Source organism: Sarcophilus harrisii, chromosome 3, assembly GCF_902635505.1.
Source record: "Sarcophilus harrisii chromosome 3, mSarHar1.11, whole genome shotgun sequence".
Lineage (NCBI taxonomy): Eukaryota > Metazoa > Chordata > Mammalia > Dasyuromorphia > Dasyuridae > Sarcophilus > Sarcophilus harrisii.
Window position 1 is genome coordinate 62,749,516 of NC_045428.1, and position 23,307 is coordinate 62,772,822.

The following is a 23,307-nucleotide window of genomic DNA, read 5'->3' on the forward strand; positions in this document are numbered from 1 at the left end:
TCTGTTTCTTGTTCTAAGCTTAATTTTTAATATTCTATGATGCTGGTACCTAGCTTCCACTCTATAATTTCTGAGGGCTCTGGCTAAAATGGAAAATACAAATCCATCTGATGACCCAAAGCTCAGAACCACCTTATTATACTCTATCCCTTTTCTACTCTCCCTGCATCACCATCAGGCACACATCCCCTCAGCTCTCCCAGTCTTTGCTTTATGCTGAGAAGTTGAGGATTGATAGTCCCTAGACCTTCACTCTTCCCTACACACACACACACACACACACACACACACACACACACACAGGAAGATGAGGAACACTCTCCATCCCCAACCCAAACACCTTTTCAGTCCAATCTGGAGGAACTGAGCATCCTAGGATATAGATCTGCCTGGAGCTCTTAAGGAATATAGGCAGAGAGTTGGGTACCAACCAGCAGAGTCTGATCCTGCAGCACCTGTCTCTCTCCCAGTCTGACTCAGTGCCACCCACCCCAGGATGACCTTCCTAGCCACTGTCATCCTCCTGTCAGCTTTGTTTCCTCTGCTCATGCTTCTCCCTGCCCAGCCCCCATCACACCCCTGATCATGCCCCTCAGGAAGCACATCACTACCCAGCCAGGGGTCTTCCTCTTCTGAAAAATTCCTTTTCAACACTTCCTGCCCAGGTGTGCCCTCCTGCGTCCTCCAGGACCCTAAAGTGACACCAGAAAGACTTCAGGAAATCAGACTCTCCGCTATAACTCTGGAGGCCAAAGTACCTGGCAATCACAGACAATTTGGCTCTCTCTGTCTCTGCCTCTACCTGTCTCTGTCTCTGCGTCTTTCTCTGTTCCTCTGTCTCTGTCTGTCTCTCTGGTCTGGGCTATAATCATTGTGAGAAACTCGGGATTCATGGACAAAAGAAGCTCAGAACCACCCTGTCTATACAGAACAGGAGCCTCCCCACATCATCATGAGGCACACACACCCCTCAGCCCTCCAGTCATTGCTCCATGGGGATAGGTTAAGGATTGACAGTCCCCAAGCCCCCACAGGATATTCTGTTCCCACAGACCTTCACTCATCCTGGCACATACACACACACGCGCACACACACTCACACACACAATAGTCGATTATACCTCCTAAGCACCCTCACTCCCCTTCCTCACACACACATATATACACATACTAGTCTGTTATACTTGCTGAGCACCCCAATACCCCTTCCTCCTACATACACACACTAGACAGTTATACCTCCAGAGCACCCTCCCTCCCCTTCCTCACACACACACATTAGTCATACTTACTGAGTACCCTAATACCCCTTCCTCACATACACACACACACACACACACACACACACACACACACACATCTGTTTGTTATACTTCTGAGCACCCTAACACCCCTTCCTCACACTCCCTGATTTGCCCTTTACTCCAAACATCAGACCAGGGACTCTAGCTGACTGGCCTCCCATACTATCTCACAGAAGCCCCCTCCCCATTCTTTCTGGTCTCATTCCTACTTTGCCCCCTTCCTCCAGTTCCGCCCTTCTTTTGTAACGATCTCTCCAAATGCCCACAGAAACTTCAAATCTAACATTAACCAAATTTGAACACAAACAAATACCTTTTCCTGACTTGAATCTCATCAGCTTCCCTTCACTCCCCATCCCACTTGGCTGCTGGGTTCAGGCCACATGAATATCCATAAATTGTGAGACATGGAACAACTGTCCCTCCACCCTAACTCTTGCCCTCTCCGTGCACATACACTTTCTAGTTTAAAAATAAGATAAAAAGCTGAAGAAGGGCTAAGGGGAACTGGTTCAATGAGAGACTCTTACCATGGATTCTTGTACTAAGACAGGGGGTCCCCCTCAGGCATCTGCCTGAGACCCCAAAAGAGGCGACTAAGTATATGTTCTTGCCTTTAAAATTATTTCTGGCTCCTTGGACACTGAACACAAGATGTCAATTAGAAATGAAACTATCTTTGATCCCCTCAAAATCTACTCAAAAGAATCAGAGAGATGAACATAAGCTTCTAGAAGGAGAGCTAGCAAGGGATCTGATTCCAACTCCTTCATTTAACAAATAAAGAAATTGAGACCCAAAATGTGACTTGGCCAAGATTATACAGCCAGTTAATACTGAGACTGGTGAAACCGGACTAAAATCCAGATTTTCCTGTTACCCCGAACCAACTTTTCTCATTAGCCCTCTGACTAATACATAAGGAGAGATCTCTCTTTTCATCTACATTCTGCAAGTTATCCTTCCCTGTCAAACACCTGGCCCAAGTAGGAAGGGGGGAGGGGGAAGGTAACAGAGGCTGTGGGAGGGGTTGCCTTTTTCAGAGGCCCCCAGGCCCTCATCTCTGGTCCGGCAGCCTTCCTTTCCTCCTGCGTCACCCTGCCCGCTATTCACCCATCTCTTCCTGCTCCCTGGCTGCCTCCCCCCATCTGTACCATTACCTTCCACCTCCAGCACAGTCAGCACCCCGGTAGAAGAGGTTTTTCCCTGCTCATTCTTGGCGGTACAGGTGTATGCTCCTGCATCCTGGGCCCTGCAGCCACGGAGCCAGAGGCAGCTGGGGTCCGGAGATGGGTCAGGAAGGGGATCCCCATCTCGGAACCAGCTGAGGACAGGCTGGGGCGTCCCACTCACCACCACCTGCAGCCTCACATCCCGGCCAGAGAAAACGGCTGTGTTCTTCAGCTGCCGAAGGAAGACTGGGGCCCCCGTTGTTGTTCCCCGGGCCCCGGTTCCAGCCCCAGTCCTAGCTCCAGCCCCGGTCCCCACCTTTGCCCTCTTTGGGGGCACACCTGGGCTAGGGGGTGCCCTTGGGCTGACAGGCTCTCCCCGGGTCCCCCGGGCTTTCTGCATGGCTGCTGCAGAGGGGGTGAGGGCTGGGAGACCCTGGAGCCCACAGGAGCACCTAGGTGGAGTAGAACCCTGAAGGAGGAGTCCCCCGTGGGCCTGAGCAGCCCTGTCTCCTGCCGGCCTGTGCCACCCAGAAGGTCACCGGGGCGGCTGGTGGCTACGCCTCGACTGGGGGCTATTTTTAGGACCCCAGCTCGGGTTGCCTGTGTAATAGCAAAGGGAGGGGGCAGCAGAAGTGGGAATATGGACAGGCCCCTTCTCCTATCCTTCTTCCAGCCTTCACCCCCACACTCTCCCTTATTCAGAGATTTCATGTTAATCATTGACTCTTATGTTTATGAAGCCTCTCCCATAACAGCCTCCAACCCCCCACCCCAGCCTACACTCTCAGAGAAGAGGATTATTATCTGACTCCCATTCTATCCTCCTCCCTTAAGCCTGATGTAAACTGTAGAAAGAAAAGGAAAGGAATGTGGTGGGGAAGAGGGGACAAGAGAAAGGTGGGGGGAAAGTAAAGGAAGAGCTGAGCAGACAAACTGTAAGAAAAACAGATTAAAAAAAAAGAAAATAAAAAAACACACACACACTCTGGCATCAGAAGGGGCCTTGGAGACCATCTAGTCCAACTTTCATTCAAATCAAGAACTCTCTCAACTTCATTCACAATAAGGGGTCATCTAAATTCTACTTGACAGAGAGCTCACTACCTATAGACAGTTTCTATTTCACAGGTTTATTGTGAAAACTAAATGAGATATTGTATGTGATCCTTCTACATCTCTACATCAGTTATGAGAAGGAAGATGATGATGATGACGAAGATGGTGATTCAGCCCATGATCCTACAATGGACAGCTCTAACTGCTGAGAATTTTCTCCTTATATAGAGCTAAAATCTAATTGTCTGAAACTTCCCATCATTGACCCTCGTTGCCATTCATGTTCAAGCATAATAACAAGTCTCATCTTTCTTCTATATAACAACCTTTTAAGTACTTGAATATAAGCAAGTGGGTCCTCCCTAAGTCTGCTTTTCTCTGAGATAAACATTCTTACTTCTTTCAGCCAATCATTGTGTGACAATGGTCTCTGGATCCCTCAACTCCCTAGTCTCTTTGCTTTGGTCCATTACCAATCAGATAATGTTATTACTAAAATGTGTCACCCAAAGTTAAACATAATATTCTAGATAAGGTCTGACTAAAACAGAATCTCCTTGTTTCCCTCACCTTCTTTCTGATGCCCATTTCCCTGGCCCTACATCTTTAACCTGGGCAATAACCTCCACATCATTTTTCTCACCTATATACCCAAGCTAATCTATGGGTTCAGGATTTCAGGACTTTGGCCTCTTTCCTCCCTATTTCCCCTCAGCTGGTTAGGGGAGCCCAAGCCCAGACTCCCCATCCTACAAATTCCAACTTGTCTCCTCATCCTGCCTGTCTATATATTGATAGATATAGCCTTGATAGGCTGAATAAAATTGTTGGCTCTGTGGAGTAAGAAAAAATTCAAGGAAAGAGGGACAGGGAATGGAATATTCCTCAAATTCTAGAGTTCTCCTATGCTAAAGGGTATAAGAATACCTCTAATTTCTCTGGTTCATAGGAAGGAAGGGAGCATTTATTATGTACCTACTATATGCCAGGCACCTAAAAATTATGATCTCATTTAATGCTTTCTCAGTTACAGATTACACTTTTCTCATTCTCACAAGGATTCTTTCAATTAGTTTTTATTAAGGGATTACTATGTGTTGAATACAAAAATGAAATAGTGCCTGACCTTAAGGAGTTTATATTCTTCATATGACAAATTCTGGCAGGGACATAGAGGTTATTATCTTTATTTTACAAATTAGGAAACTGAGGCAGGTAGAGGCGAAGTGAGTTGTCTAGGGTCATACAGCTTACTAACTGTATCTGAGGCTGCATTTGAACACAGATTTTTCTGATGCCATGCCCAACATTTTGTATTTTATGGCACTCTTAACTGCTGCTATGCAGTTGAAAGCAGTGGAAAAAAAGAACAATTATATTGAGGTCACAAAAGGCTTAGTTTGATCAAGAAGAGGTAATTATTTCACAACATGACTAATATGGAAATATGTTTTTCATGACTGCACATGTTTTTGCTTACAATTGCTTACAATCTCAGGGAAGGTGGAAGAAAGGGACAGAGGGAGAGAATTTGGAAGTCAACATTTTAAAAAATGAATATTTAGAATTATTTTACATGTAATTGGGAAAAAGAAAATATTATTAAAAAAAAAAAAGAAGGGATAATTACTGACTGTGCAACCCTAGGTTTTCTAGTTAATCTCAGTCTTATTAGCAAAATGGGCATAATACAATCTACTTTACCAATTTAATAGATTTGTTCATTCACATTCATTGAATCACTTATTCAACAAATATCTGTTAAATGCTAACAAGCATAAAGTGTCAGCAACCAAAGAAATACAAAAATTAATAAAGGTATTACCTGTACATTAATGTTGCATTTAAAGAATAGAATTTACCATATGAAGAAGAACATAAGCTCCTTAAGGGCAAGCACTATTTCATTTTTGTATTCAGCACAGTCCTTAAAAAATGCTAATTGAATGGATCCTTATGAAAATGAGAAAAGCATAATCTGTAACCTAGAAAACAGCATAGGAATATTATTTTTTGCAGTTAGGTTGTTGCCTGCGTGTTTAGTCTGGAGAGGAGTTACAGGGATAATTCAAATTCTTGAACAGGTGACAGGTGACCTCTGAAAGAGGAAAAAGACTGATTCCCTTGGGTTCCAGAGGGCAGAGCAAATAGCCATAAGAAAAACAACTTCTGTTTCAGTATTATGAAAAACTTCCTAATAATTAGAATTACACAAAAAAGGAAGGTGTTTCTCCTCTCTAGAGGACCTAATTTAGAGGCTGCTCTCCCACTTCAATTCAAAACATTTATTAAGCACCTACTATGTGACAGACAGTGCTAAGTTCTGAAGTTACAAATAAGAAAAAAATGTTCCTTCTCTCAAGGAACTTACAATTTAATGGGGGAAGATAATACCAAAAAAAAAAAAAACAAATAGCTGGAAAGGGGAGAGGGATGATGTAGAAAGGATTTTTAAGTGTGGACCAAAATGACTTCCAACTCGGGATGTGTGTGTGTGTGTGTGTGTGTGAGAGAGAGAGAGAGAGAGAGAGAGAGAGAGAGAGAGAGAGAGAGAGAGAAGGAGGAGAAGGAAAGAAAAGGTAGAGGAAAAAGGAAGGTGGCAAAGAGAAGAGGGCAGAGAAAAGGAGAGGAGACAATTTTTGGTGAGAAGTATCTTATAGAAAGAGGAAGGAGTGAAAGGAAGGAAAGAGGGAGAGAAATCCAGAGTGGCACTAATTACTTGTGTGTGTGAATGTGTCCCATTTCTCTATGAAGTGCACAGGATTGTAGGAGAGATTTAAGTGAGATCACCAATAGATGAGTTCTCTTCGTACTGTTGCACCCCTGCTGGATCCCATTCTCCATATGTAGCTGAGATCAGTAAGTTAATTCACCTCCAGGAATGGATCTTGGCTGCTTCTCTAGGACAGCGCTGTCTGGTGACATCCCTAGTAGCTAAAAGACCTCCAGTATGGTCCTCTGGCTGCTCTACCTCGCAGTGTAGTTCTGTGGCCTATAAGTCCTAGTCCTGCCTCCAAGTCTTGGCTATCTAGAAGAACACATACTGACACTCGTTACAGCCTTGGGGGTGAGAGATAGGCGTGTTCCTCCAAGACCTTTTCCTGAACTAAATCTCAGGAGTGGCCCCAGGATGGAAACTGAGAATTCCTTGGCTGGGAGGGGAATTCATTTGTGGGATAGAAAGGAGAGGCACCTGAGAAACCTTGAAGTTAGCCCAAGCCACATCCATTTTGATTACAGAAGATCTCTGGGCTGGATACCCAGGTCAGACAGTATTTGGGCATTTGGGGTAAGGGGTATGATGATGCTTTATAAAAAATGGGAGGAGGGTGGTTCGGATTCATCAATCAGGAGGTGGCTCACTTCCTCTCCATGTAAGTTAAGCTTCTGCTGATTAGACCTCTCCAGGGAAATTTGTTGAGGGGTGTTGGAGTACAGTGAAGGGAGTTTTCAATGATTAAAAAATCGGGGTGGGGGTGGAAGGGAGAGTAAAGGGAGAAGGAATTCTGAATATTTTGAGTTCTCTGAAAATCAACCAGGTTGCCTTATGAGATGCTGAGCTCCCAGTTACTGGAAGTGTTTAAGTAGAAACTTAGATGGATGAGCACATGTTGAGGATGGTGAGCAGAATCTTGTTTCAGGTAGGGAATTTTATTGGATGACTCACATTGGCTTACAAATGGAATGCAAGCTAAAATGAATATCAAAAGCTGCCTGCACTGGGGACGGGGAGGGAGAGTCAAAAGGGTAGAGAATTTATATTTAGGAGGAACTTGTAGAGAATTTATATTTAGGAGGGACTTTTAGAGATCATCTTCTTCAGCCCCCTGATTATGGACAGGCTTTCTCTGGAGGATGATATGACTGGATTCAGTTGACTGGATGACAAATTCAGATTTTGTTTTTGTTTTTAACATCATTTACTAAGCTATTTCCTTTTCTGAAAGCTGTTTTTCCAAGTCATTGCTTAGATGCCAAGAAAGAATGAGCACAGGCAAATCAAGGAGCATGGGCTCTGATAATCTTTGGGGCAGTGTCTGCTCTCACTTCATTTTGGATTCCCTGAACCTGATTTTGATTTTGTATAAGAGTGGGATCTCCTTCATACTATGTGAGCCTCCTGTCCAGTACACTGACAGCTTAAACCATTCTCTCCTCCTATTTCTGTTAAAGGTCCGGCCACCTTTCAGTTACCAAGTCTCTCAAGCTTCAGGATCCTATTGAATTCTTCCCTCTCCTTGGACTTGTAGCCAATTAACTGCTGAATCTTAATTCTAGGTTTGTGAGACTCTTTGACCCAGTGACATTGACCATATGGTTTTTCACACTCAATTTCTCAACTCCCAAGATATTTTCAGTTTCCTAAACCTAGGTTCTCTCCCTTCTTATCTCTTGCTCCTGTTTTATTTCGAGTCTCCACTAAAATCCCACCTTTCCCGAGACTTTCCTGTTCCCATTTAGTGCTATTGCCTTCCCTCTGTTGATTATCTCCAATTTATTTTTTCAGTGACGTTTGTATGCTGTCTCCTCATTACACTTGAGCTCTTTGAGAACAGAAACTGTTTTTACCTTTTTCTGGCTTCTGAGTGCATATATAGCCCAGTGACTGATCTATATTGTTGTTCTTCAGTCATTTACGTCCTGACTCTTCATGACCCAATTTGGGGTTTTCTTGGCAGACACTGATGGTTTGCCATTTCCTTTGACAGATGAGGAAAATGAGGCACACAGGCTTAAGTGACTTGCCTGGGTCACAAAGCTAGTAAGTATCTTAGGTCAAATTTGGATTTGGGTCCATGTTTGGATACATTTGGATACATAGTGGCACTTAATATTGTTGGGATTGACACCAGACTTCTCCCATCTGTTGTGCCCCGTCCCCTCTCTCTCTCACTTTCTCCCTCTCCTTCTCTTTCTTTCTCCTCCTTCCTCCTCTCACTCCCCTCTCACTCCCCCCTTGCTCTCCCCTCTCACTCTATCCCCTCACTCTCGCTCTCGATCTCCTTTTCTCCTCTCTCTCTCTCTCTCTGTCTCTCTCTCACACACACACACGTACACACTCTCTCTCCCCTTCTCTTTCTTTCTCCCTCTCCTTCTCCCTCCCCCCTCTCTCCCTCCCTTTCTTTCCCTCTCTCTCCCACTCTCTCTTTTCCTCTCTCTTACTCTCTCTTGTTTTTACTCCTTCTTTCCCTCTCTCTCTGTCTCTAAGTCTCTCTCTGCTCTCTCAGTCTCTCTTTGTCTCTCTTTGTCTGTCTGTCTGTCTGTCTGTCTCTCTCTCTCTCTCTCTCTCTCTCTCTCTGGAAATCAGAGTTACGTGACTTGTTCAGGTCACACAGTAAGTATCTGAGGTCATATTTGAATTCATGTCCTCCTGAGCTTAGACCCAATGTGCTATCTACAGCACCATCTATTGTCTTCTCTCCATTTACACAGTCACCAGCCTAAATTCAGACTCTCATCACCTCTCACTCACTCACTTTATGCAAAAGGATCTGATTGCTCACCTTACTTACAGTCTTTCTCGGCTCCAATCCAACAATAATTTTTCTAACACAGAGATTAGACCCTTACGTGATTCCCTTTGTCTCTAAAATAAAATACAAATGCTTCAGCCTAGAATTTAAACCCCTTCACAGTCTGTCTCCAGCCTATCTTTCTGAGCACAGTTTCCCCCCTGCATAGATACTCTATGCCCCATCTATATAGCCTATTTGTTCTTCCTTGGACTTGGCCTTCCATTTCCTGCCTTCAAGTCCCAATTCATGTTGGTACCTCCTATGGAAGGTAGGTCAATTCAGACCTTCCCCTGACTGCACTTCTCCCTCATTGAAGGAAGACTACCTCTTCTGGTACCCCTAACAATAAACACTCTTTAAATTATCTTTTATTGACTTATCCATATACAGTGCATACTGTGTTTATTCAGTAGAATATAAGGTCATTGAAGGAAGACATTGTTCTTCTTTTTGTCTTTGTATCTTCAATACCCAACACAAGAGCTTTGCACATGGAGATGCCTAATAAAGCTTCATTTAATCTTGAATTGCCTGGTTTCAGGATTTTTTTATTACCATCATACTCAAAAGTAACTTCTTTGCTCAATATTATTCTTTCTTGGGAAAGAAGGGATGTTGATTCTTTGGGGAAGCTAAGTTGCCACTAGATCATGAATCCCAGGGACTCCTGGAGTCACACATAACACACACACACACACACACACACACACACACACACACACACAGAGTGATAGCGATATCAGCTCCCATGGTTGCAATTATCATTTTAGTTCAGATGACTCTCAGATCTACTTGTTCAGCCCTAAACTTGCCCTATACTTCTGATTTTCCATCTCCAACTGTCTTTTACAACATCTCAAACTGGAAGTCCCATGAACATCTTAAATTTACTATGTCCAAACTCATGATCTTTGTCCCCTCTGATCTTCCTTATTTCCCTTTTTCTCAGTAGTAACATCATACTCCTGATCACCCAGGCTTACAATCTAGATGTCATCCTCAACTCCTCATTCTTTCTTGTTGCCCATATCCAATCTGTTACTAAAACCTTTCATTTCTATCTTCATAACATCTATGATATACATCTTTATCTCTCCTCTGTCTCAATATATGTTAATTGATTGAGCAACATGCTGAAAGTGAATATATTCACTTAGCTGCAGGATTCCATTCCATTAGAAGCAAAAGAAGGGAATAAGCATTTATTTATGAACACCTGTTATGTGCCAGGCTCTATGCTAAGTTCTTTACAAATATTATTTTATTTCAGTGGAATTGTGTCCGCTCTGGGATCCAGACTCCTTTTCTCTTCATCAAAGCCATTTTTTCCACCAAGTATGAGCTCTAGTATGAGGAAAATAAGAAACCTTCCTCTCCCCTACTCAGAAAGTACTATTTCTTGAGAATGTCCCTTGAGGGGCAGCTAGGTGTTACAGTGGATAGAGCACCAGTCCTGAAGTCAGGAGGACCTGAGTTCAAATTTGACCTCAGATACTTAACACTTCCTGGCTGTGTGATCCTGGGCAAGTCATTTAACTCCAATTGCCTCAGCAAAAGAAAGAAAGAAAGAAAGAAAGAAAGAAAGAAAGAAAGAAAGAAAGAAAGAAAGAAAGAAAGAAAGAAAGAAAGAAAGAAAGGGAGGGAGAGAGGGAGGGAGGAAGGGAGGAAGGAAGGAAGGAAGGAAAAGAGAATGTCCCTTGGAGGGACTTTTCTTATCCAACCCTACCCTCTCTTCTGCAGGTGATCATTCCTCTCTGCAGATGGAGGGAAACATCCTGAGTAGGAGGGTAAGCCATACTCAGACCTTGGACAGACAAACCTCTCTTTCATTGAAGGTCCTTCTTTCCTCTCCCATCTAGACTGACTGAAATTGAAATGGGAAATAAACTGTGGTGAAACAATAGAAATAACTAAGGATCACCCAGATGCTCCCACAAGCGCCCCCCCACACACACACACACTCTATAATGCGCACCTATAAACCAGCATGTTTTAATGCCTGGGATGTTCTTCCTCCTTACCTTCGTGGCTTCCTTTAAGAATCAGCTTGAGGCAAAAATTGCTGGGATAACTGGAAATTAGTATGGCAGAAATTAGGCATGGACTCACACTTAACACCGTATACCAAGATAAGATCAAAATGGGTCCATGATTTAGACATAAAGAATGAGATTATAAACAAATTGGAGGAACATAGGATAGCTTATCTCTCAGACTTGTGGAGGAGGAAGAAATTTGTGACTAAAGACGAACTAGAGACCATTATTGATCACAAAATAGAAAATTTTGATTACATCAAATTAAAAAGCTTCTGTACAAACAAAACTAATGTAAACAAGATTAGAAGGGAAGCAACAAACTGGGAAAACATCTTCACAGTTAAAGGTTCTAATAAAGATCTCATTTCCAAAATATATAGAGAACTGACTCTAATTTATAAGAAACCAAGCCATTCTCCAATTGACAAATGGTCAAAGGATATGAACAGACAATTTTCAGATGATGAAATTGAAACTATTACCACTCATATGAAAGTGTTCCAAATCATTATTAATCAGAGAAATGCAAATTAAGACAACTCTGAGATACCACTACACACCTGTCAGATTGGCTAAGATGACAGGAAAAAATAATGATGAGTGTTGGATTGGAAGTGGGAAAACTGGGACACTGATACATTGTTGGTGGAGTTGTGAACGAATCCAACCATTCTGTAGAGCAATCTGGAATTATGCCGCAAAAGTTATCAAACTGTGCATACCCTTTGACCCAGTAGTGCTACTACTGGGCTTATACCCCAAGGAGATACTAAAGAAGGGAAAGGGACCTGTATGTGCCAAAATGTTTGTGGCAGCCCTGTTTGTAGTGGCTAGAAACTGGAAAATAAATGGATGCCCATCAATTGGAGAATGGTTGGGTAAATTGTGGTATCTGAATGTTATGGAATATTATTGTTCTGTAAGAAATGACCAGCAGGATGAATACAGAGAGGCTTGGAGAGACTTACATGAACTGATGCTAAGTGAAATGAGCAGAACCAGGAGATCATTATATACTTCAACAATGATACTGTATGAGGATGTATTCTGATAGAAGTGGATTTCTTTGACAAAGAGACCTAATTCAGTTTCAATTGATCAAGGATGGACAGAAGCAGCTACAGCCAAAGAAAAAACACTGGGAAATGAATGTAAACTGCTTGCATTTTTGTTTTTCTTCCCGGGTTATTTCTACCTTCTAAATCCAATTCTCCCTGTGCAACAAGAAAACTGTTTGGATCTGCACACATACATTGTATCTAGGATATACTAGGACATATTCAACATATATAGGACTGCTTGCCATCTGGGGGAGGGGGTGGAGGGTGGGAGGGAAAAATCGGAACAGAAGTGAGTGCAAGGGATAATGTTGTAAAAAAAAATTACCCTGGCATGGATTCGGTCAATAAAAAGTTACTATAATAAAAAAAATAAATAAATAAATGGAGCAAAAAAAAAAAAAAAAAAAAAGAATCAGCTCAAGGATCACTTTCTGTAGGAGGCCTTTCTCTGTCTCCTACTCTCACCTTCCTGTGATGTTGTTAATGTCTTGTTTTTGTTGTTAATTCATTGTTTAGTTGTATTGGACACTTCCTGACCCCATTTGGGGTTTTTTTGGAAGAGATACTGGAGTGGCTGGCCATTTCCTTCTCCAGCTCATTTTACAGATGAGGAAACTGAGGCAGACTGGGCTAAGTGACTTGCCCAGGATCACACAATTAGTGTCTGTTACTCTAACTCAATTCTGGTACTCTATCTACTGCACCACCCAGCTGCCCTTCCTGTCATATTATCTTACATTTATATTGTATATATTTTGTAGGCAGTTATTCGTACATATCCCTCCCCCATCTGAATATAAACTTCTTATGGTCTGTGATCATATTTTTCCTTTCATGTGCATTTAACATAGTGCCTGGCACTTATTAAATAATATTAATTTATTATTAATAACCACTTATTAAATATTTGTTGACCTGAAGAAAAGGTTAGGGGAGTGTTGGGGTGGGAGGGGAAAGGGTCATGGATGCTTTCAGAGATCCAAATAGATACCAAAGTAGAAATAAGCAAATGCTCAGAGTTCTAACAATTGCTAAATTGGGGGGCCTGAAAAGTTTAGGGAATGCTGCATGGTCCATGTACTGGGAAATAACAGAGAAAACAAGAAAGAAAAGCTAACCAGTAGTCTGTGTTAGATATGTGCTCTGTTTTTATTGTTACTGCCCAGGAGGCGCCCCAGGCAGGGGAGGACAAGGGAGTGATGGGCTCCTCCCCTGCCCACCAGCCCAAAATCACTCTCTGACTCTGTCGTCTCTCCTCTTCAGCATCTCCCACACCCTCTCTCATTCTCTATCTCCTGCTCCCACATCCAGCACCTTCAGAGTTCCTTCTTGCAGCCCCTATTCTCCCCAGGTCCACCTTAGGGCAGGGGGGAGAGAACAAGGAAAGGACATCCCCATCCACCCACCCAGCAGAGGTCCAACCCCCCAGGTATACCACTGGCTTCCTGAGGGTGACCCATCTCCTCACCAAGGATTAATGGGAGGAGAAAGGTCAAAGGACATTTATAAGGTGGAGATGAATTGTTCCAAGTCAGAGTATTCTACTCAAAAACTTGAACTTGGCTAGGAAGGCAGATAGGAGGATCAAGGAAGCAGAAGGAAAGGGTAAAAGGCTCTCTGCCCTCCCCGTGCTCCGGTCCCATCCAGGGCACTAACTGAAGCAGGACAGACCCCTGTGTCAGAGGGGCAGCTAGTGCCTCTGCTACCTCTCTCCACAAGAGTAGGAGTGGAAAGGGGTAGGGCAGAGGGCCAAAGTAAGGCAAACATCTCACTGTGGGCTCCAAATCTAAGACTTCATTTCAACACAGGGTACTGCAGACACTCAGGGCTGGGCAGGGGGCCGTGGGAGGACTTGGCGGGAACCTGGCTGTGAGGAAGGAATGGCTGGTGAGGAAGGCAGTGAGGAGAAAGCCTTCAGGGAGTCTCAGAATCAGTGGAAGCTGGTTTCAAGGTGGTGGTGTAATGGGAGGCAGTCTTGGGCTGTGGGGGGTGCCTCCGGTAGCTTCTTTGCTTTTAGAGCACCTCGTGTTGCTGTTGCGTAGCCTCACTGACAACCTGTGGGGAGAAACTCACTCAGCTCATCTCCTGTTCCCTCCTTCCCCAGTCCCTCTAATTGGGCTAAACCAAAGCCCTGGCATCTCCAATCCCTCAGCAAGGGAAACCCCAAGAACGACCAGCTGTGACCTAAGCACCTGACATTTGGACCAGTGCTTGTATGAAGTCTAGCTGGCCACCCCCACTCTGCCACTTCCCCTCCATCCTCTGAGGCCGAAAGGGATGGAGAACCAGGGATCATACTCACTTCTCCATCTCGGGTCTCAATGGTCTTGATCATCACTGTCTTCTTGGTATGTACCTCAGAGCCCCTCTGTTCAGGACTTGTCTCTGTAACATCACACATACAATTAACTCGGCTCAAGATTCCAAGATTTGATACCCCCAGGGTCCTTCCCTTTATCCTGGTCCTCCTTTTTACAGCAACCAGTTTCTATCAAACTCCACCCACCCTTGTCAGCACCCGTCCCAGACCGGGTCCAGTCTGCCAGGAAAAATGCCTAATCCTAACTATCTGATAGATTTGGATGAGCCTTGAGTCTCGGGAGTGGTTGGGCTCCCAAGACATCACTGTGACTCAGACCTGTGGCCACGAGGGGCTCCAGGCTGGGGCCTGTCCTGAAAGTCAGGGGAACTCCCGAGGGAATAAGTCAACTCAAGATACCCCCTCTCACTTCATTCACTCTGTGGGTACTGGCCAATCTTGAACTCCTGGGACCTCCCTTCATCCCAGGAGCCCAACCCTTATGTGTTCCCTTGGGGATCCTATAGAGGGAGGCAGCTTTGCTCCCCCAGAAAGGAAAGTAAATCATGTGTCTATCACTAATTAATAATGTGTCTTAAGCAAGTTATTTAGTCGCTCAAAATCATCTCTCAAATGGGAAAAACTCTTATTTTCCTTGCCTACCTCATAGGGTGGTTGTGATGATATTTGGAAAGTACAAAGTGCTTTACAAAATGAGGTTATTTATTTTATAATATTCATGAGTCTGCCCTAATCCTACTTCAAATCTCCAGTCCCTTTAGGGTTTATGGCATTGACCAAGTACATCAGCTTCCCAACACCCCTAGATCACACACAAGGACTAGCAATCACATACTGAAAGGACTAGCAAACTAGTGTAGCAGGGACAACAGGGTCACACTTCCATCCCATATGTACCCACCAGCACATTTCTCTCTGCTCCTACTTATCAGATCCCAAGAATCTTCTCTTCCTTGGCTCCTGTCCACGCAGTGCCCTCCCTGCTCTGTCCCCATTTCTACAGCTCCATCCTCCCCCTTCCCTATTGGTTGTCACACACACACACACACACACACACACACACACACACACATACACACACAGAGCCCCATCACCTCCCACCACACCCTATGCTCCAGCATAGTATTCAGCCCATGGGCTGCTCCCTTGACTCACACAGACACTCACCTCTGAAGTTGAGGGCCGAGAAGCTCTGGATAGGGAGGTTGATCCTGAGGAGAAAATACCATATGTCCAAGATAGAGTAGGAAATTCTCTTTCTCCTATCTTTCCCTGGTTCTCCCTCCTTCAAGAACAAGTTTTCTCTTTCTCCCTGAAGCACTAGAAAGGCTGTTGGAGAACATCTACTACAACAGCCTCATTTAACAAAGAAACTGAGACCTAGGAAGTGATCTAAAGATGATTTCTCCTCCACTTTCAACTACCTCTCTGGGCGCATAGCACCCTCTGCCTGTCGTTCTATTCAGATACTGTTCAAAGGATGGATTTTGAATGCCAATCCCAAACTGTGGACAAAGATCTAGGGGGTAGATTGAGGTGAACAGACAAATACCCTAGAGAATTGTCATCCTTGGAGGGATCACCACGGTCATTTTCTGACCCCATGAACATTCAACCCATCTATCCAAGTCAACATAGCAGCCAGTTATTTCTATACATAAATGCTAATATAATGGGAATTTTAGAGTAAAGTGAAGAGCCTCCAGTCTATGGATCAAAACCTGTTCTCAGGTTAATTTTATCCAGCTCATAGTATTAATTGGCTATTTACCACTTGTTCTTATAGTTGTAAAAAATGTTTTTAAAAAGCATTGAAAGGAGGCAGCTAGTTGGTATAGTGGATAGGGCATTAGTCCTGAAGTCAGGAGGATCTGAGCTCAAATTTGGCCTCAGACACTTACCATTTCCTGGCTGTTTTCTGTTTGTTTGTTTGTTTTTGTTTTTGCCTCAGCCAAAAAAAAAAAAAAAAAAAAAAAAAAAAAAAAAAAAAAAAAAGCAAAACCAAAAGCATTGAAGTTTCTTTGTCTCTATCTCTCCCTGTCTCTCCCTCTCTCTCTCTCCTTCCTTCTTTTTTGCCTCCTTCCCTGTCTGTCTCTCTCCATCTGTCTCTGTCTCTATCCCTTTCTCTGTATCTGTCCCTCTCTCTCTCTCTTTCCTTTTGTCTCTGACTGCTTCTCTTTCTATTAGACTATTGTTCCATTTGTGAATATGTGCCTCATCCCCTTGTGTCTCTTTCAGCTCCTATCCTGAGACTATTAATTTCACTTTTCTCTCCCTCTCTTCTCTATCTATCCTCTCTATTTTCTATCCCTTAACTGATCCTAATTTATAAAAATTATTTGTTGATTATAATTTTATGTTCCCATTTTAAAAGCATATTATTAATTTGTTTCTTTAAAAATGGACTTAAGGCAGTTCAGTAGCACAGTAGATAGAGCATTCGTCCTTGAATCAAGAAAATCTGAATTCAAATTTGGCCTTAAATACTTATAAGCTGTGTGACCTTGGGCAGATTATTTCACCTTAATTTGCCTCAGTTTCCATATCTGTAAAACTAAGATAATAATATCTACCTCCCAGGATATTTGTCATGATCAAATCAGTTTAAAATTACAAAGTGCTTAGCCCAGTACCTTATGCTATATTAATGCTTGCTATTACTATTACTCTTATTAAGCTATTTTAAAATTTTACTTTTCTAGTACTCAGCTATTATTTTCAGTGAATGAATCAGTGGACCTTGTTAGAAAAGGTTTCTGTAGAGATCAAAAGTATACAAAGAAATAAATAAGATATTGTATTATTATTAAATAAATAAGATATTGTATTATTATTATTATCACAGAAGTTGATATCTATTTCTATACCTTTTTATAATATAAGCATGTATACATAGTCCTTTTAACATACTATAAATCTTTTGGACTTTATAATTTTATATATAATTTTATCATGAAAAAAAATTTTAAGTTCTCTACTTCTCCATTAGCCTGTCAATACTGAGTGTCCAGGTCTACTGCTTCAGTGAAAAACATCTATAAAAAACCAGAATGATTTCTCCTGAGCCAAATTATTAGTCATTGCAGCTCTGTGCTTTCCTACTTTGTGCTGTTTTCCTGATCTTGCACCATGAAGAACACTATCCACTTTCAGCCTCTTACTTTCAGATTCAGTTTCTGCCTTCCCCGCTCTCCTTTCTGGAATAGCTGTCTTTGTGAGTGCTTGTTTGTGACCTTGCCCCGGTTTTAGCTTGGATCTTGTTCAGGATCAACTCTTCTTCCCCTATTCCTAGTTCTTATAGTCTCCCTTAGAGTTTCAGTTTTCTCTTTTTCTAAAATGAGGGCAATCACTTCTAGCACAGACAGCCTAGGATTCGTTCTGTTCATCATTCTTATTCTCTTCCTCTAATTTCCCTCTCTCTATTCCTGACAAAGACTCATATTCAGGACAGGAACTGGGTCTCTTCATCCCACTCACTTCACTCCCCTACCACTGTCCCTGGGCAAAATTATACATCCCATAAGCTCAATGAACAGTCTCCGACTTTCCCCTCCCAAGGCAGTCCCAGTTCTATCCCACCTGCTCTCCTCGCCCTCCAGTAGCTTTCTGTAGGTAGCGATTTCCACATCCAATGCCATCTTGACATTAAGTAGGTCTTGATACTCTCGTAGGTGCCGGGCCATCTCATCCTTTAGGTGTCGGATCTCCTCCTCAAGTCGAGCAATATTATCCTGGTAACCATTTGCCTCACTGGCAAATCGATCCTCCAACTCCCGCATCTGTCTCATCAATGAATCATTCTGGGGGAAGATGACCAGGGAAGAAAAGGAATAAGAGGTAGATAGGTAAGCCTCTGAGCTGTGGTCTTTAGTGGTCCAAACAAAGAAAAGGGAACCTTAGTCTTTTAGAGGAGATGATATAGAAGGAACATAGGAGCTGAAAAAGTGGCACAGAATCATAATTATAATAACTCATATACCTTTAGTGGTTTAAGACTTGCAAATGAGATGAGTTGGGAAAATAATCATACTCATTTTGTAGATAAAGAAACTGAAGGCCAATGGGGGTAAAAAGATTCAGCCAAGATCATCCAGCTAGTTAATGTTATGGAAGTCAGGTTTCTAGTACTTACAGTGCCTTTGAGTGCATCAATCTCACAGGTGTAAGACTGGATCTGGTGCCGGTATTCCATCATCTCTTGTTTGGCTTGTCTTAGTGCGTCATTATTCTTGTTGGCTGCTTGGGTCAGGTCGGAGACCTGTGGGACACCAGGGATCAGAGGGTATCCATCACTCTCCATGAAAAAGTAAAGACTCTAGCCCAGGGGAAGTGATAAAAAAGAATTCCTCCCCCTTGAGTGAAGACCACTGTTTACCATCTTCTCTCAAAGTCAGAAACTTTGAGAAGGGACTTGGAAGACAAGGAGGAGATTGGTTCAAATCTACTCACCTTGGACTTGTACCATTCCTCAGCTTCAGAGATATTCTTGGCAGCAATGGTCTCATACTGGGCCCGGATGTCCCTAAGCGCGGCTGTCAGGTCTGGCTTAGATACATCCATTTCTACCTGGACTTGCTGCTCCTGGAGCTGAGCCTGGAGTTCACGGATCTCCTACAAGAGTTAGAAGATGGGCTATGGATCAGATTTATGGACTTCATTCTATCTTCCTCCCCCAAACTCTCCGTTTTTCCCCCCAGCTGAGCAGTCTCTCCTAGATCCAACATCCCTGTGATAGTCTGAGTATGTGCTCCACTGGGGAAAGGAAAGAGATCTCACCTCTTCGTGGACTTTCTTAAGGAAGGCGATCTCCTCATTCAAAGATTCAATTCTGCGCTCCAAGTCAATTCGAGCCAGTGTGGCTGCATCCACATCCTAGCCAAGAGGTTGGATGGGGAGAAGAAAGAGAACAACAGCTTAAGACACAGTGACCAGCAAAGGTCAGTCTGAAAATGGACAGGGTCATGGATACAGGCCAGGGATGGGAGGGTCTCAGGGGAACTCAACTCACCGCCCTGAAAGCAGCCAGATTATTCTCAGCTTCTTCCTTCAGCTGGATCTCCTCCTGCAGTCTGGAGGGAACACACAGATAGTCAAGGGAATGATGGATGGGGCAAAAAGGGCGGGGCTGGAGACTCAAGTCCTAAGCAGCCTGGCTCAGGGGGCATGGGACACAGGGACAGAAGGATAGGGCTGAAGAGCTGACCAGGGAGGGGACAGACTAAAAATAACTAACATTTATATGACATTTTCAGGTTTATGAAGGGCTTTCCTCACAAGTCTATAGATAATATGAATATTATTATCCCTACTTTATAGATGAGGAACCTCAATATTTAATATTTAAAGTCCAACAGCAAATACTACAGAGAACAGACCCAACAATGAGGAGATTCTAAAAACCAGTCCCCTTTCCACTGTCCCAAACTGCTTCACACCACTACATTATATTTCTCTTTCTCGTATTTTGTGATATAAGTTGTGCAAGCATGCCTTCATTTTATTGATTAGGAAATAAGGTCAGGAAAGTTTTTGCCCAAGGTCACAAGTTAATCAATGTGAGGGCCAGGGCCTATCGATTTCTGTTTTCTTATATTGTCCCCTTGAGGATGGGATTTAGGAGTTGGCATGGGAACGGATAGAGACAGAGGTACCATGCCCCTCTTTTCACTTCCTGAATGGGAGGGTCCGAGGAGTGACTGTCCTACTGGATTTGTACCCGTCTGAGAAAGATGGGACCACATTGAGAGAGTATTCAGCTAGACTGCTAAGGAGGTTAGGGATAAGACAAATGGAAAATTGAAAAGCTAATATAAGACCCAAACTTCTCATTCTGTTTTTAGCTTTACCACCTTGGCAAGCCCAACTTCCCATATTCCCCCCCAAAAACCATTTTTTAGGCCACAGCTCCTTGTCTATTTCCCCCTTCTTACTCTGGGGAATGTTTGTCCCATGTCCCTTCTAGCATCTCTTGTACCCTTTATTCTCAAGACTGGGACAATCTCATTGTATTTCCTTGGGCTCAGAGCACTAACAGTTTGACTCTGAGATTGAAGGATTTAGAGCAGTAAATAGCTTTTGAGATCATTTACTCCAAACTCCTCATTTTACAGATGAGGAACCCGGGGCCTGCAAAGACAAAGTGATTCTAGAAATTATCTGACACCAAATTCAATGCTTGTTTTACTACTGGGATACCCAGAGCGACCCAAAAGAAAGAATTTGTAGGGTGTTGGGGCCTTAAGAGGCCTGGGATGGGAGTAGGGAAAATATAGATTCTCTGGACTTAGCACAGCTGTTATCTTCCCCCAGAGAGCTGCTCAGAAAATCACAGAATGTTAGACCTGAAAGGAGGGGTGTTACTCCAAGGTCCCTCCTAACTCTAAATATATGATCATATAGCCTATGATATTCTGACTGGCACCTGCCCAACACACCCTCACTAAGCTTATGAGACACAAATTGGCAGAAAGGGTTGGCTTTGGGCTCACTGAAGGATGAAATAACCCAATAATAGAATTGAAGAGCCTTGTATCGATTTAAAATGGTGTCTAAGATATATGGATTAGTATAGAATAATAGATTGAGTAGATTTGGAGTTGTATTAGATATCATCTTGTCCCACCATCTAATTGTACAGATGTGGAAATTGTCCAAACAGGTTAAATGACTTGCTCAGGGTCACACCCAACCTAGATATAGAACTAGAACTTGAACCTTGATTCCAAATGCTATATTCTTTCCACTGTACTAAGCTGCCAAGGAAGGGAATTCTACCCCAGAAGTCATAGGACTAGCTACCATTAACTACTAACAGCTAGGAAGTTTGCTGGGGAGACTCTTAGATCTGGAAACTTGTCCAAACTCAAGCTGATTCACTGGTCTTGATAATGATAACCCCTTAATGGGGCAGAGTGGTTGAGAGGAAGCTCTGCTTAGGAGGCTCCTCCCTCTCCCCAGTCACAGGAGTTGGGAAATAGAGTGTGATTAGGGGACAAAATACCCTGGGCCAAAGAGCCCCCACACCTACACCCAATCCCCCACTGCCCACCTCTGTAAACCCCTTGTTCTGAGATCAAATCCCTTCCCAGGGATAGTTCCTGAGGACTGACTAAGTCTGCTAACTATCCTCCACTTACAGGTACACCTGCTCTTTCCCTCCCCACCTCTATACCCAACCATCAACATGGATGTCTGGGCCCTTTTTAGCTCTAAAATTCTCTGAGTCTTTGAAAATGCTTTGGGTGCTTGAGAAGGTAAGAACAGTTCCCCAGAGCCTCAGTTTCTCTAGGCTGCCGCCACCCCCACCCCATCCTTTCCAGGACCAGACCCTCTCCCTGCCAAGCCCAGACAACCAGGGACAGGTGTCCCAGGAGCCAGCACGACGTTGCATAGAGACAAAATACTCTGACAGTTGAGACAGTATGGCCTCGTGGAAATGGGCAGGGTTTGGAATCAGAAGCACTGGGGCCTTTACGGGCACCCACTGGTGCCGCTTTATAATTGTGGGACTTGGAGGCGTAAATCAGGTTACTCATTTATAAAATGAAGGGGAGGAATCGATGGTCTCCTAGTTTATAATCTGTAATTCTGACTCGAAAGTCTCTTCCCCTCTCTCTGGGCCTCCATTCCTTCTACAAAATAAGCCCTCTCCCAGACCCTCCTGGGGCTCCAGCGTTCGAGGATCCCCGCCTCCCCGAGTCCTAAGAGCCCGCGCCCCCAGCCCCCAGCCCCCTCCCTCTCTCCTTCCTCCGTTCAGGGTTTAGTGTGACCTCGGGGCCCGGGCAGGGAGCGGAGGGGGGCCGGGGGGCAGTCACCTGGCCTTGAGCCTCTGGAGGTCGTCCAGAAGGTTGTCGCGCTCCACGTCCACTCGCGCGCGCTGGTTGGTGAGCACCTCCACCTGGCGCCGCAGCTCGCGGAGCTCCTCCTCGTAGAGCTCGGCTATGCGCGTGGGCTCCCGGCCCTTGAGCCTGTTCACCTCGGCGGCCAGCACCGCGTTCTGCTGCTCCAGGAAGCGCACCTTCTCGATGTAGTTGGCGAAGCGGTCATTGAGCTCTTGCAGCTCCACCTTCTCATTGGTGCGGGTGGTCAGGAACTCCTGGTTCACGGCGTCGGCCAAGTTGAAGTCCAGCAGCTCGCCAGCCCCGAAAGAAGAGGCGGTGGTGGTGCGGGGCACCCCGAGGCGGCTGCTGCGGAAGGCCCCCAGGCCCCCGGCTCCCCCGGAGCTGCGGGACACCTGGTACACGCGGGAGGACACGGAGCTGGTGGAGCCCTTGGAGCCGAAGGCCGCCCTGGGGAAGGAGGGCGAGCTCAGCGGGGAGCCCAGAGAGAAGTTTGGGGCCCCCCCAAAGGTGCGCCGGTAGGAGGACACGCGCTGGCTGGAGGAGTAGGACTGGCTCATGGTGGCTGGCAGACCGGCTGGACAGCTGGAGTGAGGATGTGCTGAGGGGGAGACAGGGCCCCTCGCGGAGGCGGCTATTTGTATCCCTCCTGACATCAACCCCCTACCCGCCCCTCCTCCTGACAGCTGCAGGATCCCACTGTCCTGCCAGCAAAGTTCCCTGGCCCCTGAGTGGGGGGAGGGAAGGCAGACAAAGCCGGGCGGGGGAAGGGCTCCACACACCAAACTCATCCCCACTGAGGCCTCCTCCAGCGCAGAGGCAGGGACCCCAGGCTGAAGAAATGGCAAGGCTTGGAGGCCCTGGGATGGAAAAGGAAACCAAAGTGGAGCAGATTCCGGGCTCAGTCCCCCCATTCTTAGCTGGGGGAGCTAGCCTTCTCCGTTACAGAGAGGAAAGAGTGGAGACAAATAGTTAGGGAGGCATCCATCATACTGAGACAT

General features: G+C 44.6%; 2 protein-coding genes across 6 annotated transcripts in view; both read right to left on the reverse strand.

Annotated features, from left to right (window-relative positions):
- Positions 1–3,011, reverse strand: part of SPEG (striated muscle enriched protein kinase) — a 79,714-nt gene extending 76,703 nt beyond the window's left edge. For all 5 annotated transcript variants that reach the window (XM_031957987.1, XM_031957986.1, XM_031957994.1 and 2 more), the window contains exon 1: positions 2,465–3,011. In XM_031957987.1, the coding sequence (XP_031813847.1) occupies positions 2,465–2,876 (412 nt within the window). In that variant the 5' untranslated portion in view covers positions 2,877–3,011. The remainder of the gene's footprint in view (positions 1–2,464) is intronic.
- Positions 3,012–13,272: 10,261 nt separating this feature from the next.
- Positions 13,273–22,957, reverse strand: DES (desmin). Its single transcript, XM_003765895.4, has 9 exons — positions 22,283–22,957; positions 19,477–19,537; positions 19,245–19,340; positions 18,918–19,079; positions 18,601–18,726; positions 18,048–18,268; positions 15,636–15,679; positions 14,451–14,533; positions 13,273–14,203 (listed from the first exon to the last, which is right to left on the reverse strand). The coding sequence occupies exons 1-9, from the start codon at positions 22,864–22,866 to the stop codon at positions 14,162–14,164; spliced, it is 1,419 nt and encodes a 472-aa protein (XP_003765943.2). The 5' UTR covers positions 22,867–22,957; the 3' UTR covers positions 13,273–14,161.
- Positions 22,958–23,307: the final 350 nt, after the last annotated feature.